The 20,066-nt window shown below is 34.6% G+C and overlaps 1 protein-coding gene across 4 annotated transcripts in view; it reads left to right on the top strand.

Moving 5' to 3' along the window:
* Positions 1–4,811: 4,811 nt before the first annotated feature.
* The window catches only part of LOC113226713 (protein doublesex), a 293,974-nt gene continuing 278,719 nt past the window's right edge, over positions 4,812–20,066 (top strand). For all 4 annotated transcript variants that reach the window (XR_003310133.1, XM_026459432.1, XM_026459433.1 and 1 more), the window contains exon 1: positions 4,812–5,353. Coding sequence is in view for 3 of the 4 variants with exons in the window: in XM_026459432.1 (XP_026315217.1) it covers positions 4,849–5,353 (505 nt within the window). In the remaining variant the exon portion in view is untranslated. The remainder of the gene's footprint in view (positions 5,354–20,066) is intronic.

Below are 20,066 nucleotides of genomic sequence, written 5' to 3'. Positions count from 1 at the left end.
GAAAAGAGCTATGTATCATACCAAAAACTCTTTGTAGATTTTTTATTTATTACATAGTACAGGTATAATACAAAACATGTTTCAATGCATTGTAACGTAACAATGAGCTGTAATGTTTTCCAATACATTACGAAACTTCATCGGCGGTGGCAGCGGTAGATCTGGGGGCACTGCCACTGCCCCTGTCACCCTGAGACATAAGTTGATAAGTCCCATGTGCCGCCATATCGCCAGCACCCTTAACCTTCAAAATTGGAATGCAGTAATACTCACATTACTGCATGGCGGCACTTACAGGTAAGGTGGCAGTGCTTCCCCGGACAAATTCTTTCACAAGGAGCTCTACTGCTGCTAGAATCCCACGTGAATTTCCCTAAACTTATGTGCAAAATTTGATTTGAAATTTGCCATGAGCTTTTCGATGAAGGAAAACATCGTGTTGAAACTTGCACGTCGAAGAAGGTTCACAGCCCTCTGAAAACGTGTGAAAACCCAATCGCCATTGGGCCAGCGGTAGCGTGGCGGACTAAGGCCTAATAAAACCCCCGTCTGAGAGGAGTCCCGTCTAACGAAAAAAAAAGATATGATACCCTCTCGAACTTATGACTCCACTTGCAGATATCTAGTCCCATATTACATTTTTTTTCTGAAATGTTGTGTTGGGTACCACAAGATACGGTACTGGTATTTTTGCTATGCTGTATAATGTACAATGGCGGTGCGCGTTGATATTAGTTGTGCTTTTTAAATATATTTTTAATGATTATGATTGTATAGATACTCGTAAGAAAACATACTTTCGATATCTACTTCAAGTACAATTAACAAACTGTACCTACTTACTAGTACATTAAATTTATACAGATTTAAACTATTTAATTTGCTTTGGCAAAAAATACTCTACACGTTTTACGTACTTATTTAGGTACGTGCCTTATATTATGTAATGTTACGAGTGAGATAAAAATGCGTCACTGCGAATAAAAATAAATATGTACAAGTATTTTTAAATGATACTAAAGCATCATGAACAACTTATTTTAGAGTAAAGGTGTGGAACAACTTCGGCATCTCATACTCGCTTTTGACTGGTTTTCTAAAAGCGTATTTTGCTGTCGGTTCATAACTTTAGCATCGAATAAATTATAAAAGAAAAATGGCGGGCCGTTTAGAAATAAAATTCATCTTGGTCCGAAACATCAAATTAACATATGTCAAAAAGTTGAAGCCAAGGCTTTGCCTAAATTAAAATCCATGATTTAAAAATCGTGACGTCGTAGTCACTCCTACAAGCAAAGTTTTACAAAGACACGCGATGCGCCAGTCCGTGCACACGCACCGCATTTTGTGTTGCCAGCGTATTGCTTTTAAATATGACAATATTTATCCAGCTAATATAACTGAAGTACTTAATTGTGTGCATAGCGACTGTTACGTATCGAGTTATATATCCACTAAAACCCTAAATAAATAAAATATTTGCTGTAATATCTTGAATTATAGGCTCTGCGTACATATAGTAGTATAACTAGAAATGATCTCTACGTTTCTATATTATGGTATTGTTACAGCTTGTCATAGGTTCATAATATTTATTTTAATTTATATTATTGAAACGGTTAACTTTGATTGAAAGTTGTAGTAGTAGTAACCAAACTTTACGCTAGTACATAAATACCGATAACGCACACAAATTCAAATTCAATTCAAATTCAAAATAATCTTTATTTCATAGGTAAGCATTATTACAATTGAAATCGTCACATTGGTTAAACTCTACCGCTCATTCATAAGGCAGATTCCCCTGAGAAGAATGAGCAAGAAACTCTAGGGATTGCTCTTTGTAAATAACATTTACAATATTTTTTTTTTATTTGAAACATCAGAGATTATTGTCATCCAAGTACGCAGAAGTTGTATAATAACCTTTAGTACAAAGTTTTTGTTTCACTATAGTTTTAAACCTCGTGAAAGGCAAATTTTGTATATCAACCGGAATCTTGTTATAGAAGCGTATACATTACCCCTTAAATGATTTTTTGACTTTGTAAAGACGACTATCAAGAAAAGCTAGATTATTTCTATTCCTCGTATTAATGTTATGTCTGTCACTATTTTTCATAAAGAAATTACTATTCCTTTTAACATAAATTACATTTTCATAAATGTACTATGAGGCTAGTGTAAGAATGTTAATTTCCTTAAACTTATCTCTCAAAGGTACTCTGGGGCCCAGATTGTAAATTGCCCTAACTGCACGTTTCTGCAGGACAAAGATTCTATTGATATTGGCGGCATTACCCCAAAGCAAAATGCCGTATGTCATTAGACTGTGAAAGTAGCTGAAGTAAACCAATCTAGCTGTCTCGACGTCTGAAAATTTCCTTATTTTTTTAATCGCGTACACTGCAGAGCCGAGCCGTTTTGATAACTTACTTATATGGGGACCCCCATTGCAATTTAGCATCTAACGTTATACCTAGAAATACAACTGTATCCACAAGATTCAATTTTTCGTTTCTAACTACAATGTTTGTAACCGTCTCTCTAACATTGGGTAATGTAAATTTCACACAATTTGTTTTCCACACCCTTATAGCCCCACAGACACACAGACACACAGACACACAGATACACAGACACACAGACACACAGACACACAGACACACACACGCGCAGACACGCAGACACACAGACACACAGACCCACAGCCACACAGACAGACTGCCACACAGACACACAGACACACAGACACACCGACACACAGACACACAAACACAAGTACACCCGTACACACACACTCACTCGCACACAATATAAATACAAATATTTTTCATGGCCCAAGAATCGAACCCGGGACCACTGCGTGGCTGACAAGCATGTTAATCGTTCTGCTACAGGGGCAGTTACCAAACTAAAGAAGTATGTTTAACTTTAACATATTATAAGACTGCAGACTTTACCTTACCTGTGTTTACACTGCCTTTCCCTACCCTTTAATACAGAACACATTCATGTTGCATTGCAACAGAAATAAGTAGGGTTTTGATGTGTTCTCTACAGAACAACACTTCACCAATACACGTAAAACATGTGAAATAATTGGCTTTAATTAATATCAAGTGACTGATGGTTTTGACATAATGGCGGAATATAATGGCGTGTCACAAAGTCAAGTGGAGTAATTCTACTTGTCTAGCTAAGGCATTATACGGTGTTTTTAGGTACATAGTGGTATTACGCTATATACCGACATACGAGGTCTACAGATAGATGACAGAACATTGGGTAGTTTTTTAATTTAGACTTATATGAAGATAGTACTTACCTATAAGTAACAAATAAGATTTAATTGAACAAGAATAAAGATGGAGTCTTATTGGAATTAGTCATTTTAGCGGATATGAAACCAAATACTGTCATAATTCAGAATAGGGTCGTTGCTAATATCAGCATCCGAATCCTCATTCACGGATAATCGTAAATTAAAATATTCGCATCTGCGTCAGCATCCGTGTTATACGTGTTATACTGGAATAATTTACAAACGTTCCAGAAACAAACAGTAGGCCGAAAAAGCAGCTCAGTTGTGTTTTGATGAAATTCCACAACGATTAAGCTAAGCAGATTGGTTGTTTTCATATAGATTGATTATTTTGTTAACAAACGTCACAAAATTATTACAATAATAGGTTATTACAATAACAAAGAAAACAGAATTCTTTTATGCAGATATATTTTTCGTGCTTTTTTAAATACCTAAAATCAGCATCCGCATCAGCATCCGTTGGTGTTTAGGTAAAAAAATCATGTGTAAAAACCTGCATCAGCAACAACCCTGATTCAAAACGGTGGAATTGAGAAAACACTATTTGAAAGTACTCGCTTATAAATGAACAACTAATATTACGTATAATTCGCAATAAGATACATTTAGTATTTTTATTAAATTTTCAAATAGTGTTTTCTCAATTCCACAGTTTTGAGTTACGACAGTATTTGGTTTCATGTGCGTTATATTGAAGTGCATGTCCACTGTTGTACACTTTTCCAAATAGTCTATTTTACATAATATTTAAATTAAACTCCTCACCATTTACGATAAGAACTTTGCAAAGTATAGAAGCTAAACGAGTTCTTGATTGTACAATTTGTGTGTATCGAGACAGAAAATACAATAATGAGAAATATTCTGACTGATAAAATAGAAAACGAAAAATATATCTGTTGCAGGGAGAACATTGTCAGCTGGCAACATTGCACACATACATACACAAACGTAATCTTGGTTTCGCACATGTCCGCGTTGCGTTGCGTTGTGGTGGGTTATTGCAACACGCTATCACGATAGTGCATTTACAATGAGGCTCATTCCGTTCAGTGTAGGGATCCAGTGTCATCTTACAAATGGTACCACATAGCTTTCCAAGATCGTGATACGCAAGTTAAATGGGTCGTTTGTATCTGCACCCGAAATATAATAATAAAACTTTATCAAGAGTTTGCCGCGACAGAGGTGCAAGGTGACCCGCTAAATGTATGATAAGATAATTAACTCTGATAAAAGTGTCTATACAATGTTTGCATTGACTCTTGATGCATTGAGTGCATAGTCTGTTCTATGTCAAGAGACAAGAATTTGGTGCTAAGACAAATTGACGCGTAGAGCACATTGCACATGTAGTGAAGTGCAACGGGGCGGTGTGAGGTGCGCGGGAGGCGGCGGGAGGCGGGGCGCCCTCGACGGCGGGGCATGCAGCCAGTCGCATAGTGACCGTGCGTCGTGCTTATCGTGCGTCCGTCCGTCCGCGCACTCTCCGCGATCTCGGTGACAGCCACTGGCCCACCATGGTGTCCGTGGGCACGTGGAGGCGCCGCGCCGTGGATGACTGCGAGGAGCGCTCCGAGCCCGGCGCCTCCAGCTCCAACGTCCCGCGTGCGCCCCCCAACTGCGCCCGGTGCCGCAACCACCGACTTAAGATTGAGCTGAAGGGCCACAAACGTTACTGCAAATACCGATACTGCACCTGCGAAAAATGCCGTCTCACGGCTGATAGACAAAGAGTGATGGCACTGCAGACGGCGCTGCGCCGTGCCCAGGCGCAGGACGAGGCGCGTGCGCGTGCGTTGGAGTCCGGCCTACAACCACCGGGAGTGGAGCTGGACCGACCGGACCCACCGACGGTGAAGGCTCCGCGTAGCCCCGTGGTTCCGCCACCACCGCCTCGGTCGCTCGGGTCTGCCAGCTGCGATTCAGTGCCTGGATCTCCCGGAGTGTCACCGTACGCGCCACCGCCCCCATCGGCTCCTCCACCACAGGCGATTCCGCCGCTACTTCCTCCACAGCAACCAGGTTAGTAGCCAATATAAGAAATGTAAACTTTTCCCGCTATCATTATCAACAAACGAATGTCGACCTTGAAGAATCGCGTGTGATACCGCTAATCATCTGGGAGATGCCGGTCATAGTGATGAAGTGTGACCAAGTGGGCTTGTCAGTTGCCGGTCTGGTAGCGATTATGTTTCTTACCGTGTACAGGTTCCGAGTGATTAGAATTAAGAATATCTTCAAGAATAAAAATAGCACATTATTATTTGACGTCTTTGAAACCGGGTTTCTCGTAAACTCGTCATTTTTAATTCTGGATTTATACGTTTACTTATTCAAATGCTTTCGTATTATTTTTACTGACACTCTATTTTATTGAAATTAAAGTAAAAACCTTATTTTATTTTCCATTTCGCAAAGTGATAATTTTAAATGTACTGATTAAGACGATGATCATTGTCTGTATAAAAGGTAAATTAACAATATTAATTAATTAATCTGCAAGGCTTAAAATATGAACTATGTTCTATGAAATTTTATCAAAGTAGTTAAAAATCCTTATTTTATGTAGTATCGTTACCTATTAGTGAATATAATTGTGTGTAGATAATAAAATAAAGGATTTATTCCAATTAAAAACTTGAACACGTTGCAAATGATAATCAAGTTCTTTACTTTGATACTTTTTTATAATTGTTGTACCTTTTGAGACGCAATTATTAACAATACGATGACAAGTATACCAAAGATTGATGTAAGTAAACCACTTAAATTACCCAAAATTATTTTAACTGAAATGTTATTGTAACATGTGTATGTGCATATCAAATTATTGGTTTCAATTGCCAATATTTAACTCCTTGTGCATTAAAAACACTATGTGCCCATCATATTATATTCGTTTTAATTGGCAATTTAAATGCCAGTAATAATCATCTCATGACGTGTAGCGCATTTTAATTCATTTTTGGTTTACTATAAATGTCTTCCCAAAACTTTAATTTTAAAGTAACTAACCGCCCCGGTCGCTGTTGGTTGGTAGCATCTAATTTTTTTAGTCTGTTAACATTGACATGTTAAACGCTAATTCTAAGGCAACAAATTTATATTTTCCTTTCATAAATTACTTCACTAGCCCTTCTTCTATCATTTTCTGTTAACTATCATCGAACATTGCTTTGGCGCGCTTTCGATTAATAGTTTTGTTGCCTACACGCGTTTGCACTAGTAAACCAAGCAATAGAAAACGATAGAAAAACGTCCCGCGAGAGTGTCGGACACGCAATTCGGCCAATTTTGTTTTAGCTTTGTATTATGTGTTAGCTTTATGGGATCTGCTACCGAAAGAGACTAGAGTAGAGCCCGTCGTAATTTTGATTAAAATTACTAAGAGGTACATTCCTAAATTTTGAATTTATTGCAACGCGGTTACACAACAGAGGAGACGCCCAAACATATGTTTTTGTTTCTAGAACTTTTCGTAAATTTCAGTTCGTTAACATTCTGTTAAATGTCGTAATTCTACAATGTAAAACAAATTGAATTCATTTATTTATTGCATCATATTTACATAGCTACAGCCCTTATATTACGCAAGTTGAGGCTGCTCAACGTTATAGAAACGTTGATATTGTTGTAGTGTACAGTAGCTTGTATTAGTAAGGGTTTTTTAAGTTATTAATGAATTTATTTGCTTTATTTTCTTGTTTCTCGGGCAGTTTGTTGTATATTTTCATTGACATTGCGTATGTGCTCGATTTAAGCACTTTAATTTTGATATCGGTACTACTAGATTATTTCCTTATCCTGTTGAATGGCGTCGGGGCTCATTTCTCAATTTAGTGTAAAATTATGGTACTTTTTTATAAATTTACAAGTTTCCAAAATATAAATAGATGTTAGGGTTAAAATTTTATGTTTAAAAATCTTTGTATCCGTGTGCGCATTTTAAGTAACGACGGCTTATTACTTGCCAACTTGTTTGATACAACTTGAAAAAAAAAAAATTTTTTTTTGTCTTAATAATAGTCGAAAGGATTCTTGTTTATAGTGCACTAAAATATAAATATTTGAGGGGTGTAAACTTGGTGTAAAGAATATAAATGTTTATTAAAATATTAGTATTAACTAGTAAAATAGAATCTTTTTAAAACGACTTGAAGATGATGAATTTTCATTTCTTTGATATGCCTAGTTTTATGTGTAATGAGTATATTGGACGGAAAACTAGTTACCCTATTTACGTAATCCATACTAGCCATAAAATAATAACAACAATATGTTATAAACTAATCTAACACATACATAGGATAGTTTACATACCTAAGTAGTTAAGTACTTAGGTACATGTTTATTATAATTTCCTCGCTCTCAAACATTCCTATCGCAATTTAAACATAGAGTCACCGTTTTATCGGGCACAGGTGAAGAACGGGCTCGTAGCATTATCTTTAGTACAAATAAACGAAACCTTTCACCTGTAAATCTTTGAATTGAAGGCCTATGTGTCAAAGCCTCAACAAATTTAAAAAGTGTAGTATTTCGGCCGCCTTTGCAGCCGCTACATCTCTAGTTTTCAAGCAATTCAAACCATGTTAACAAAAATAAGTTAAATAAATAAATATTACGTGACATCACACTGCTCTGAATCTAAAATAAGTAACTAAAACAACTAAAGTGTTATGGAATCGGAAACAACGACTGTACCACAAACACCCAGACCCGAGACAATATAGAAAAATAGTTTTCTACATTGACCCGGCTTGGGATCGCACCCGGGACCTAAGAGAACCGGCGTGCAAGCTACTCGACCACGGAGGTCGTATTAAGTTGGTAATTAGTGTTCGAGTGTCAACCCGTGCCGTACGTTATAATAAATTAAGTTCCTAATATCTTTAAACCTTATTGTTTAATCACGTGGTGTTGATTTCACTAGTTTCTGTCGTGAAAAACATTTAGTACCCTATTAATCAGATAAAAAGTTCATATTCGTGGGTCCGTGTTGGCCCTATATTTAGGTTTTAATTAATTAAAAAGTAAAATTATACGAGTCACTTTATATATAGACACTTTATGTTGACGCGTACGGTCGTTGTCTGGAGGAAATAAAGTTATGTAAATATAAATAAAAAACAAATAGAGTCCTACATTGTCCTTGGTTCCGGAATGAATTAATTTTGTTACGATAGCAAGCTCCGTTGACTCTACAGTCGTCATCCGCCACTGGTTTACCGTTACGACGACAATTCTGTCAATAACTGACATTATTATGAGCAACTGTCTGTGAAAATGACTATCATTTCAAGAGTTTTGTTGTACCACATTATTTAAATATTAACATTATTTTATTTCGATAGATTATAAGTCTAAATTATTAGACTAAAATTGCTAGTATCTAAACCTAATTACAGTTGAGAATTTAAAAAAATGCATCAGTCGTTAATACTCATTGAGTAGGTCAATGTTAATACTCTTTATTATCTGTCGTTGCAATAAATAGACGGTTTACATAAGTAAGAACTTAAAAAGGACATTCTCACTCTACAAACACAAGTTAACTCAATATTTGACAAATTGCCATATACACTCCCGCACACATAATTCGAGCCACCTTGCATTTATCTCCTTAAAGGGCGAGAATAAAAAATATAGTTAGCATCGAAGAAAAAGGTTTCTCCGGTTTTTTAAATTCAAATTTTCAATAAGGACTTAAATGACGATTAGTATACCAATTTCAAAGTTGCATAATAGTTTTTGATCAATCAAGCATTGTTTAAGCTAAGGGCACTTAATATTGAAAACGTAAGGTGGCTCGAATTATGTGGGAGTATAGTATATCACGTACTGAAGACGTCTTTGCCTTTAAATGAAATTATTTATGAAAAATTTAAATCTAAGTTCTGGCAGTATGGTTTAGACGCCTTAGCGTGTACCGAACGACGAACAGTTTTAATACTTATAAGTAGAGATGGGAAAAACTGCTTATTTTTTTAAATGTTTAAACGTTATACTTTTTTAAAAAAGCGTGCTTATTTAAACGCTTTTTCACTTGAACGCTTTTTAGTTTGAAAACGTTTAAGCGCGTAGACTTTTACGTTAAAAAAAGCTTGCAACGTTGTGTTGATAGCGAAACGCAAGACTAGGCCACTAAAGGTTTTAAGATAAGTAAGTTTTTTTTGTAAAAAAAGAGTTATATTTTTATTTATGACATAACATTATTATATTAACATTTTGTTCATTGTCGTTTAAAAACATAAGTTGTTTAACTTTCGTAGTTATTATTAACAGTTGAAATGGAAAAAACTGCTTATTTTTTTTAACGTTAAAACGTACGTTTAAAAACCGTGCTTGTAATTCTAAAAGCGCTTTTCACTTAAACGCTTTTTTGTTTGATGCTTAAAAAGTCGTTTAGAAAAACGTTTAAGCGCATAGACTTTATGTTTAAAAAAGCTTGCAACGTTATGTTGAATTAATTTGTTTAGGAAACATAGAGTGCGCTACTTGAAATTAAGGTACGTTGTAAAAAATGAAATTGTTGAGTATCTATAGAACTGACCAGTGACCAACGCTTACGCTTAAAATGAAAAGCGTGCTTATGCGCTTATTTGAAAAAAGCAGTTTTTTTTAAGTGCTTTTCGTTTAAACGCTCACCTCTACTAATAAGGTAGATAAGATATCCCAGTTTGGGATTCAGTATTTCCTCTGATGAAAAATCTCGTTCAGACATAAGACTGCAGTACTAATTAATATATTTTGATTTATTCTAATGCAATTATGAATTAACGATAAATAAAATTAATAAAAAAATTAATAAAAAATTGTTAAAATAAATCAAAATAATTTTTAAATATGTAGTCGTAAATTGGAATGTTCTTTGGAAAATTTAAGAAGAAGGTATTTAATTAGTAAATTTTGTAAACATAGTAACAACAGGGTGGTTTGTTAGACATAACTGGTAGACGACTTTACCATCTCAGTCAGCCGTGACCATGGGACCTGTAAATGGCCCGAAACGTTGGTGAAAAAAGTAATGTAATCGACATCATATTCGCGAAAAAATTGTTTAATTACCAACCCTAATTAAAAATCAATTGTGCTAAATTTAATCAAACCCATAACGGTTTTCCATAAAAGAAATTTTACAAGAACAAACGTCTTAAATTAATACATGTTTGCTACAGAATATAACAAACAATCGAACCTGAAATCTATTTGAAACATGTTGAATAATCAACGCTAAAGAAACATCCATGCAAATAAAAAATAAAAAGTTTTGAAAATGATTGTTATTAAAATTACACAATATGATTCAGCTTCTTGAAAATAAAACATGAGGGTATTTTTATTCTAAACTCTATTAAGTACTGGAGTTCTAATTACGTTTAGCTCAAATTGTGGTAAGCGCAAAGTTTCGAAAGAAAAGAATCACGACTTTTTTGAAGAGAAGCGCGGCTTATGAGAAAACAATCGGAATAAATGTTTCAAAAGAGACCTTATATCATGCCTAGTCGTCGGATATTCGGATGTTTTGATATCTAAAGTTTCTCATGAATTGCTGTCGAAATATGGAAGCGTCTACTTCAGATATATTTTTTCTTTCAAATCCCAGGATGAATTCCCTTTTAAATGGCGTGACGTGTTATGATTTTTATATTTTAAAGGCATAAGATTTGGCTCACTGTACATTTTAAAAGTTTGCTGATGAAGAAGATTCTAGAAGTGTCAGATTTAAACTTAAAGTATGGTACGATGGTTCCGGCAAAAAAAATATACAAAGGTTTATTCTCGAATTCCGAAGTTTTTATATTTTTAACCGTCTTAAAAAAATACGTCCTGATCTCAATTCGAGTGCATTTTTTGGTGTATTTTGTGAACCGATTTCGATGATTCTTTTTTTTGGACAAGGGGTACATCACTAAGGATGGCAAATTAAGGGATTATTGGATTTGACCCACTTTCCGTTAACCGATTTAAATAAAACTTGGCAAATAGATGTAATCCCACAAATGTTTTGAGGTCGATTTTTAATAAAAAAAAGTTATAATTATTATTCAAGTAAGAATATGATAAAAGGTAATTTTATGTTACATTATTACACATAATATTTGAAACGTTTATTCAGTTTATATTTAATGTTTTCGTCAATCCCGGTTTGGGATTTTTTCGATAGAAAAGTGCATTTAATCTCAGCGAGCATCCGAATTCTAGGTAAGGTAAGCATCCAATTATCCGAACACTAAAAATAACAGCAATGGTCTTTAAGTCTGTCATAACCTGGAAGACACTTTATAGCTCTGTCGCGCGGCACATGACATATATGTAATTTTCTCCCAAAATAAGTGCGCTATTTACGTATTATGAAAATAAAGACTTGAGTGGAAGAATTCCATGTTCCACGGCACCATTCCAATATAATTCCTTTTAGACGGTTCTTCAGCACGCCGGACCGCCCTAAACATATCTTCGAAGTGCTGTTGTGTGTGCTTTGCTTTTGGGTCGTGTTAGATATGTGTGACATAAATTTTAATTTTAATTAACAATTTGAATTAGACAAGTCGCGAGTGTGCAGTCAGCTTATTTCGGATAAACTCTACCGACTTTGTAAACAAACAATATTATTCGTGCTAGTGCAAGAAGGTCACAGATAATAAGAGGCAGCTATTACTTGCTACCAGGTGTATTGCTTGTAGGGCTTGAATAAGAACAAAAAGACAGCAAATTGTTGTTGATTTTTGGAATTTATCTACGTCGAAAAGCAACAAAGAAGGTGATTTTTTGTTAAAAACTTTTGTGGTTATTAAATGTAGCGTGTGAATTTCTGATCGGACTTATTGCAATAAACTGACACGAACAAACTATTATAAAAAGAACCATACCAAAATACGTTTCCAAAATTGATCCTACCGAAAATTAAGCCAGTGACGGGACATCTGACAGCGAGGTTACTAATCACTGGGCCAGAGAGGTCGTCATAATGGTGAAAACACACTGATCGTCTCTCTGGTCTCACTGGACCATCTTACGATAACTATATGGTAAAATCGTAAAAATGTTTATTCGATACATTGTTGTGTTTTCCAAATCGATTTATACTATTGCTTCTTTGTTTAGTATATCATTCGCGCTACCTGCAGCGTTCACGGCCTAATAAATAATATTTTTGCTTAATTCTGTCACTGTTAAAGGTCAATTTATATTTGGACACAGAATCGCCCTGTGTATTATTTGTAGTCTGTACTCGAGTATTATCTGCTACTGTACACCTTACTGTTTATTTTGCACTATCTACGCTACGGTAGACTATGTGTTTTTTACAATTTGTTTTAAAATGAATTATAAATATTTGTACAAAAAATTTTTTACAAATAATTTTTATAAATAATAATTACGACTTTGTTATATAAACGGTTTGAGATGGGTTTTACGTTTAGAGGATGTAATATAATTTTATGTAGAGTGCCAGCTAGTGACTATACAGCGCCCGCCAAAAAAACACAACATTGTTACTATTTATTTATCGAGTATTGGCTGAAAAGCCTTCAGCGTTGAAATATAAGAAAGAATGTAATGTAGCCTATATATAAACGAAAACCCTTAAAATGTTTGACCGCAAATACCTGCCATTTTTCTAACAACACCACAATATACCGGGTGATTGGTAACTCGATACATTCCTTTTAAGGGGTGAAAGTAGACCTAATTTGAAGCAAACTAAGTCAATTTATACCCTGTCCGAAAATTAGTATTTTCGAAGATATTGAAGATTTAAATATTTTTTTTTTAAACCCGATTCTCAGCTTTGTTATTTTTTTGGAATTTTATTTCTGTCCGTTTCTGGTTTGTTTTCATTTTATCTAGTAGTTATTGTTAAGTTATTGTTTAATAGCAATATAGTACGAAATAACTGTTAAATTTGCCACAGTGGTTCAAAAATGATGAGAACTACCGAAAAAGAAAACAATTTATTTATTAAAAGGAGTGCCTTGTAAAAAAATTATATGGAACGATGTGAACAAATTACTTAAATTACTTCTTTGTATTGTTACCTATTCAAAAAGTACATATGTTGTACCAAATAAGAGATAAGTTACAAGTTTTTGGAAAAATACAATTGTGGGTCAGACGAGCGTTTCTTAGAAATACGAAGCCAACTGCTCTCTGTTAACAATTCACCTGGAGCTATTGTATCTAAATTCTTTTGTTTAGCCTCGGCATCAATCGGGACCTTTGTAAAGTATTCAAAAACCATTTAATATTAAACCTAGATAAAATTAAAACAAACCAGAAACGGACAGAAATAAAATTCCAAAAAAATAACAAAGCTGAGAATCGGGATTTAAAAAAAAAACTTTAAATCTTCAATATCTTCGAAACTACTAATTTTCGGACAGGGTATAACTTGACTTAATTTACTTCAAATTATGTCTACTTTCACCCCTTAAAAGGAATGTATCGAGTTACCAATCACTCTGTATATTGCGTTTCCGAAGGTCGATTATTGTATAATGTTTATTTTACTATTGTATAATTAAGTAATTCTTTTGCTTTTATGATAAAAAATTCTGAACAACAAACGAGTAATTAAAAGACGATGAGCAAATTGAAGTCCAAGTTTCGGAGTCATGTGTCACAGAATGAGGGAAATAATTGTAATTATTATTAATAAAATCATTGATGCGGTAAAACGTCTCTATAAATACTCTGGAACTTTTCAAAGAAAACTTAAATTGATTAATTTAGTACGGTTGTCATGCTCTGATACCGACTTGTCCATGTTATAAAAACATTAAACAATTAAAATACTTATAGAAAGCCAATTTATAACCTTAACCGAATATATTAACCTTATATCTGAAGTACTAAGATAAACTTTTAATCACTGTAGCGACGTGATGACCGAGAAAATTGTAATGTCAAATAATTTGTTAATGATAACCGAAATTTAAGTAAAACTCCAATAGCTCCGAAGCTTGGCCTTTAGAAAATTGTTAGGCTCTAAAAGTAGGTACCGAGTCACATCTAGTACGTAATTTGTTATTTAAGTACTGTAGTACCCTGACTAGGTAACAGCAATCAAAGTTGCAATGATAACACTGTCAATGGAGGAGATATTGATATCAATTTATATGTAGCGCATGCCTCATATTAAAGTAGCTACATTATTATATGAATAATTATTCACATTGACCCACTTATAGGTCATAGTTCATATGATTTATGTAATTTATTTTAGAAAGAGAGGTCGGATTATGAATAATGAGATAGATATACTGTTAATAAAATCATCATATCATTGTAATATTTTTAAATAACTGTATCATTAAGTTAGGTTGGTCTTATTGTTTTTTATTATTTAAATTTAAAGTTTTTTATTATTATTTTGTTTTTTATTTTTATTATTAATTAAAAGAAAAAGTGTATTGTACACCTTGTAGTAAAAAAAAAATAGAAAAGACGCGTTTTTCTATTTTTTTCTGTAAGAGCAGAGCAAGATACTAAGAAAAAGATTGCGTATCTTGAGGTGGCGTTAGCGGTAAGATATTTATTAAATTGCCTAGATCACAGTTGTACCATATCAGGTCCACTCGGCATTTTTTTGTATTAAGCAATTTCCTCAGATTATTAAGATTAAGGTGTTCACCTTTTCGTAGGAGCTATCTATCTCCAAAAATTTTGTATCTGTTAATTCCACATCAGGTTTTCTCGTCTCCATTTTTGTTCGCATTTGCACATTCTTGAACAACTTTTTGTGTAACAACTTTCTTTTTTCAACAGTTTATCTGGACCAAAGGTTTTCCCATATCAGGTTTTTCCGTCTCCATTGTTTTTATTTTTCAGCAACTCCACATTCTTGAACAACTTTTATTTGCCTAACAACTTTCTGTCTCCAACGGTTTACCTGGAACACTAGGGTTTCAAATTTTGTTTCGAAAATTTTACCTATCTAACATTTGTAACGTCTTTATAACATCGTAATATTTCAGACAGATGCAATATTTAGAAGTGGATGAAAGCTGAGTTTTTAGATATGATATGATACTTAAATGCATACAAATCAAGCTAACAAAACCTGTTAATAATGCAAAAACTTAGGCTGTCGGTATCAGGGATCCCGCAGACGTCTGCACCCGCATCCGGAACTGCGGATAATCAACATATTTCTAAATATCTACTTCCGCATCGGACATCCGAATCAATTGACGCAGTTTTTGCGGACACGGATTACGGCAAGATCGTCGCGAGCAGACTACTGAAAACGCGTGCTGAGTACTGTCTTATACCTCTACAGTGCTAATTCGCCAATCAGAATTCGACAGCGTATAGTTCAAGCAACGATGTGTTTGTTTTACAAACAAAACTTATTGAATTCATATTTACTTATAAACTTTTTAATTCAAGATAGCCCAGCTCTATTCGCATAAAGGATGGCCCAAGACATTTTTAAAAACTTAAGTATTAATTAATAAACGTCATAATATTTCTATGCCTTCTATATTTTATCATATAATTTACATAATTTTATTTCTCTTGTAATAAAATTATGTAAATTTTACTTTTACTTATATTAATAATTATTCAATGATTACCAAGTCCACAATGATCCTCCACATTTATTTTGAAAAAAAAAAAAAAATCACATCACAAATCATCCGCATCTGCAGATTTCAACGATGTAAAATTGGCATCCGCGTCCACATCTGCAGATGTCGTCATTACTCACGTCCGCGGTATCCCTGGGCTGTATATACGATATAGGCGCAGAGCTTAAATACGTTTAATCGTCAACGTATATCACACAATAATCATAACTATGCGGATTTATTTATCGTCACGATTTTAAGTCAGATGCTAACGACATTATTGAGCAACATCAAAAAGCTTCAAACAAACGGCTGTCAACTATTTGTTTACTGTTCTGAAGTATAGATAATTATCCATGATTGACTTTTTATTTCATATTGGATGTTTAAATGGCTACGCTGAGACAATTATTGGAAACAATGAATGAGAAAACGCAACATTGTGCCGGAAAGAGAATGTCAATGCCGTCGGGCTGTCTTTTATTTTCCAAGTACCAATCTCGTCCATATCTCCAACAGTCTTAATTAGGAGATAAACGTAAGCCAAAGCACGCACATAATAGCGCACACATTTATAGCCCCAACTAACTAGGGAAACCCTGTATAGCGGGTGCCATGTACACACATAGACAACCACAAATTACACTCAAACTCGGAAGTATTTCTCCCGGCTCAGGAATCGAACCCGGGACCTCTGCGTGGCAGACTAGCATGGTAATCGTTTGGCCACGGAACTAGTTCAATACATTTGGTAAATAAATTATGTCTTTTTTATAAAAAAAAAATACCGACCTCAAACGTTCGTGGAATTACATCTATTTGCCAAGATTTTTTGAAATCGGTTACCGAAACCGCGAAACCTAATTCATTCCCTAGTTTGCCATCCTTAGATGTGGTAAATTTTCTTCAAATTTAAATAAGACTGAGTACAACAAAATACTGAGGTGCCCTCTTTCCAACAAAAAAGAGTCATCACAATCGGTTCACAAATATAATAGTAATCGCGTAATATATACATAAAAAATACAGTCGAATTGCGAACTTCCTCCTTTTTTGAAGTCGGTTAAAAAGAAAGTTAACACCGTCTCTTCTATTAAAGATTGACTCATTGTAAAATCGAATGATACTTTTTAAAAAATAGGAACTTTTTTAAACAGAGTTTAAATAAAAATCATTGTGCGAGGGTACTAGGACTACAGGGACATGTTGTGACCAATTTTAAATTGAATAACACACACATTTCGATATACTAGGCACTATATGTATACTTCCTGATGTAATAATTTGTTTCATATAACGCATCTGATTATTGTCGATAATTAAGTCAATGAACAGCAGCAAAGAAATCTAGTTTCGTTTTTTAACAAGGTCGTCAGCAAAACTGCAGCAAAATAGCCAGTAGTATATTTAATTTAGTAGATAATTTATTCTGCAGTAAGAAATGTTAATTTGAATTAGTGCAATTTTCGTTCGCATTACACTTATGTCAGTCTATATTACTTCATGGATTTGTGTTTTGTTTTTAGAGTACGCGCGTAACCGTGTTATAGTTGCTTTTTAACCAACTTCACAAAAAAGGAGGAGGTTATCAATTCGACTGTTATTTTTATATGATACGCGATAACTCTTTTGTGACCCGATTTTGATGATTCTTTTTTTATTGGAAAGAGGGTACTTCATTAATTTAAATTTTAAGAAAATATTCCACCTCTTAGGGCGCATTTATTCGTCACGAATTTCATCGCCCTCACCCCGCGCGGTCGCCGAGCGCAGCCCGCGTTGCCGCCGCGTAGCGACTGCGTGCATCTAACTGTCATGACAAAATACGCTCTACTTATTTAGCTTTTACGTTTTAACTTAAATGAGCGTAACAGTCACGCGGGCGAGTCTGGCTTGAATTTGGTCTACGCGGCGGCCTGCGCGGCGACCGCGCGGCGCCTCCGCTATTGTATTATTCAGAGGAATTTAAATGTTGTTGGCTAGTAAATATAATTCAGATTCGCCATTAATGTACATGAAGGCGTGGTAACAGGGCGGTCGCTAGAGACCTTTCTCCTCGTGTAACTGGTCGCTATGGGTGGCAAACTTTGGAATTAATCCGGTTTCCCACACTTTCTGGTAATGGATTTCAATTAAAATAATAATAATGCACACTCTCATCGCCCCGCGCTAGGGAGACCCTGTATCGCGGGTGCCATGAACACAATGATGATAATGAGAGAAATAAATGTAGGCCTTACAAATATTTCTCCCGGCCCGGGAATCGAACCCGAGACCTCTGCGCGGCAGTCCAGGATGGTAACCGTTCGGCCATGCAGACAGTGAATAAAACTTGGCAAATATATGTAATTCCACGAACTTTTGAGATCGGCTTTTTTTAAAGCTCTATATTGAGATTATATTCTTAACGCTCTTTACACATATTTAAAAAAGCTTTTTAGTTTTAATTTGGAGGGAAAGACCGAGGGGAAGAGGGGAAGAAGTCGACCTAGGCGCATTTACATAGACCAAATAAAGGAAAAGACCGGTGTCGTGTCGTATAAGGAGGTCATGGAGCTGGTTTATAAGAGAGATGGAAGACTGGAAGATGCTCTACCGACAAGAATTTAACTCTTAAGTTTGATGATGATGATGAGTTATATTTTGCCATCGATAAAGAAACGTTTTGATTTGTGTAACATGTAACAAATATATTATTTGAATTGTGGTGTTCCATATTATGACGGGCCATAACAGAATAACAGCGAGGGCTATGTAATTAGCATAGTCCTCATAGGCTGAGTGACGGACCCTTTTGACATGCATTTATTTTTTTTATGCATCTTGTTTATTTTAATTGATTATTTTATTATTTTTTTGTTGTTTTGTTTGAAATTTGTGCATGTCAAATGAAGCCTATTTTATTTTTATTATTTTTAGCAACTGTTTCTCTCTGTATAAACTTCTGGATCCATCAAATGTTGTGGTTGTTATTCTTGTCTTTATTATATTTTAGTAATCAGACCACTTACGAAACTACGACATTAAGTTCTTACTTAACGTCCATGTTATACTCATAATGGTTCCAATTTCGAAATTTCATCCCCGCCCATTATCCATCCCTTACTTTTATAATAGCTTTACAGCTCTATCTCGCTCCTCCCTTAAGAGTCCGGGGTGAGACGCTCTGCTATTGGTTCGTAGGGGAGGCCCCCCGGGGGATGCTATAAAAACTTAAGCCTATAGCGTGCAGGTATATAAGCTTTTATGTCCTGCGTAAAGTACTCGCTTGCATGAGTATTTTTTTATTAGTAGTAGTAAATAGATAAGGAGTAGCAAGGCTAGGAAAATTGTTTTCACTAATCATTTAAAGTACCTATCTATGGACCTCATTTGTTTCGATTATTACTCAAACACAACAACGAGCAGACGCAAATGGTCATTAAAAACAGTCCGAAATTTAAAAACAATGGTTCTAGATAGCTTTCCAATGTTATAGGGTGAAATAGGAAGGAAAGTGATGTTTTAAAGCCTTTATTTTATTTATTTATTTGGCAAACCAACAGATTTACATATAATGCTTATACTAGAGGTTACATTCAGCATTGTTCTTATATCTGCCGTCCACTAACTAAAACTCGGGTAACTGACAAATGGTCAAATATACGTTTTAAATAGCATAAGATAGAGCACAAAATTCACTTTTAAAAACGGTTACAATTAGTGAACGTGTTCGATTTATCGGAACTTACTCTAACGAGTAAGGGTCAGACTCGCATAGCATAGCTGAAATATCATTAAATAATTTCAATATTCTAAAACTAGGTTTTGTTTTTTTTTATGACATTCTAAAAATTATGTTGTCGTTAGCCACGTGCTAGATAGCGGACGGCAGATATGTACCTATTCCAGTTACAGGTACAGTAACTGGAATAGGTACATGTACTAAGCTCATTACTCAACCAAATGCTGATTCAGAAAATTATAAAAACTATAAGTATTTAAAATTTTGAACATAATAATTGAAATACATTTATGAAAATTAAATTAAATTTAAATAAATATTAAAATTAAAAATAAAATGTAATAATATTAACTGCCATAACATTCATTGTTTCTGCAAAAGTGTAAACTAATCAATATAGTTAGTTTAAAAAAAAACAAAAATCCAAACAAAC

This window comes from Hyposmocoma kahamanoa, unplaced genomic scaffold (genome assembly GCF_003589595.1).
Source record: "Hyposmocoma kahamanoa isolate Upper Pololo Valley unplaced genomic scaffold, ASM358959v1 192, whole genome shotgun sequence".
Taxonomy (NCBI): domain Eukaryota; kingdom Metazoa; phylum Arthropoda; class Insecta; order Lepidoptera; family Cosmopterigidae; genus Hyposmocoma; species Hyposmocoma kahamanoa.
The sequence above is the reverse complement of the archived record's forward strand: the minus strand, read 5'-3'. Positions and strand labels throughout refer to the sequence as shown.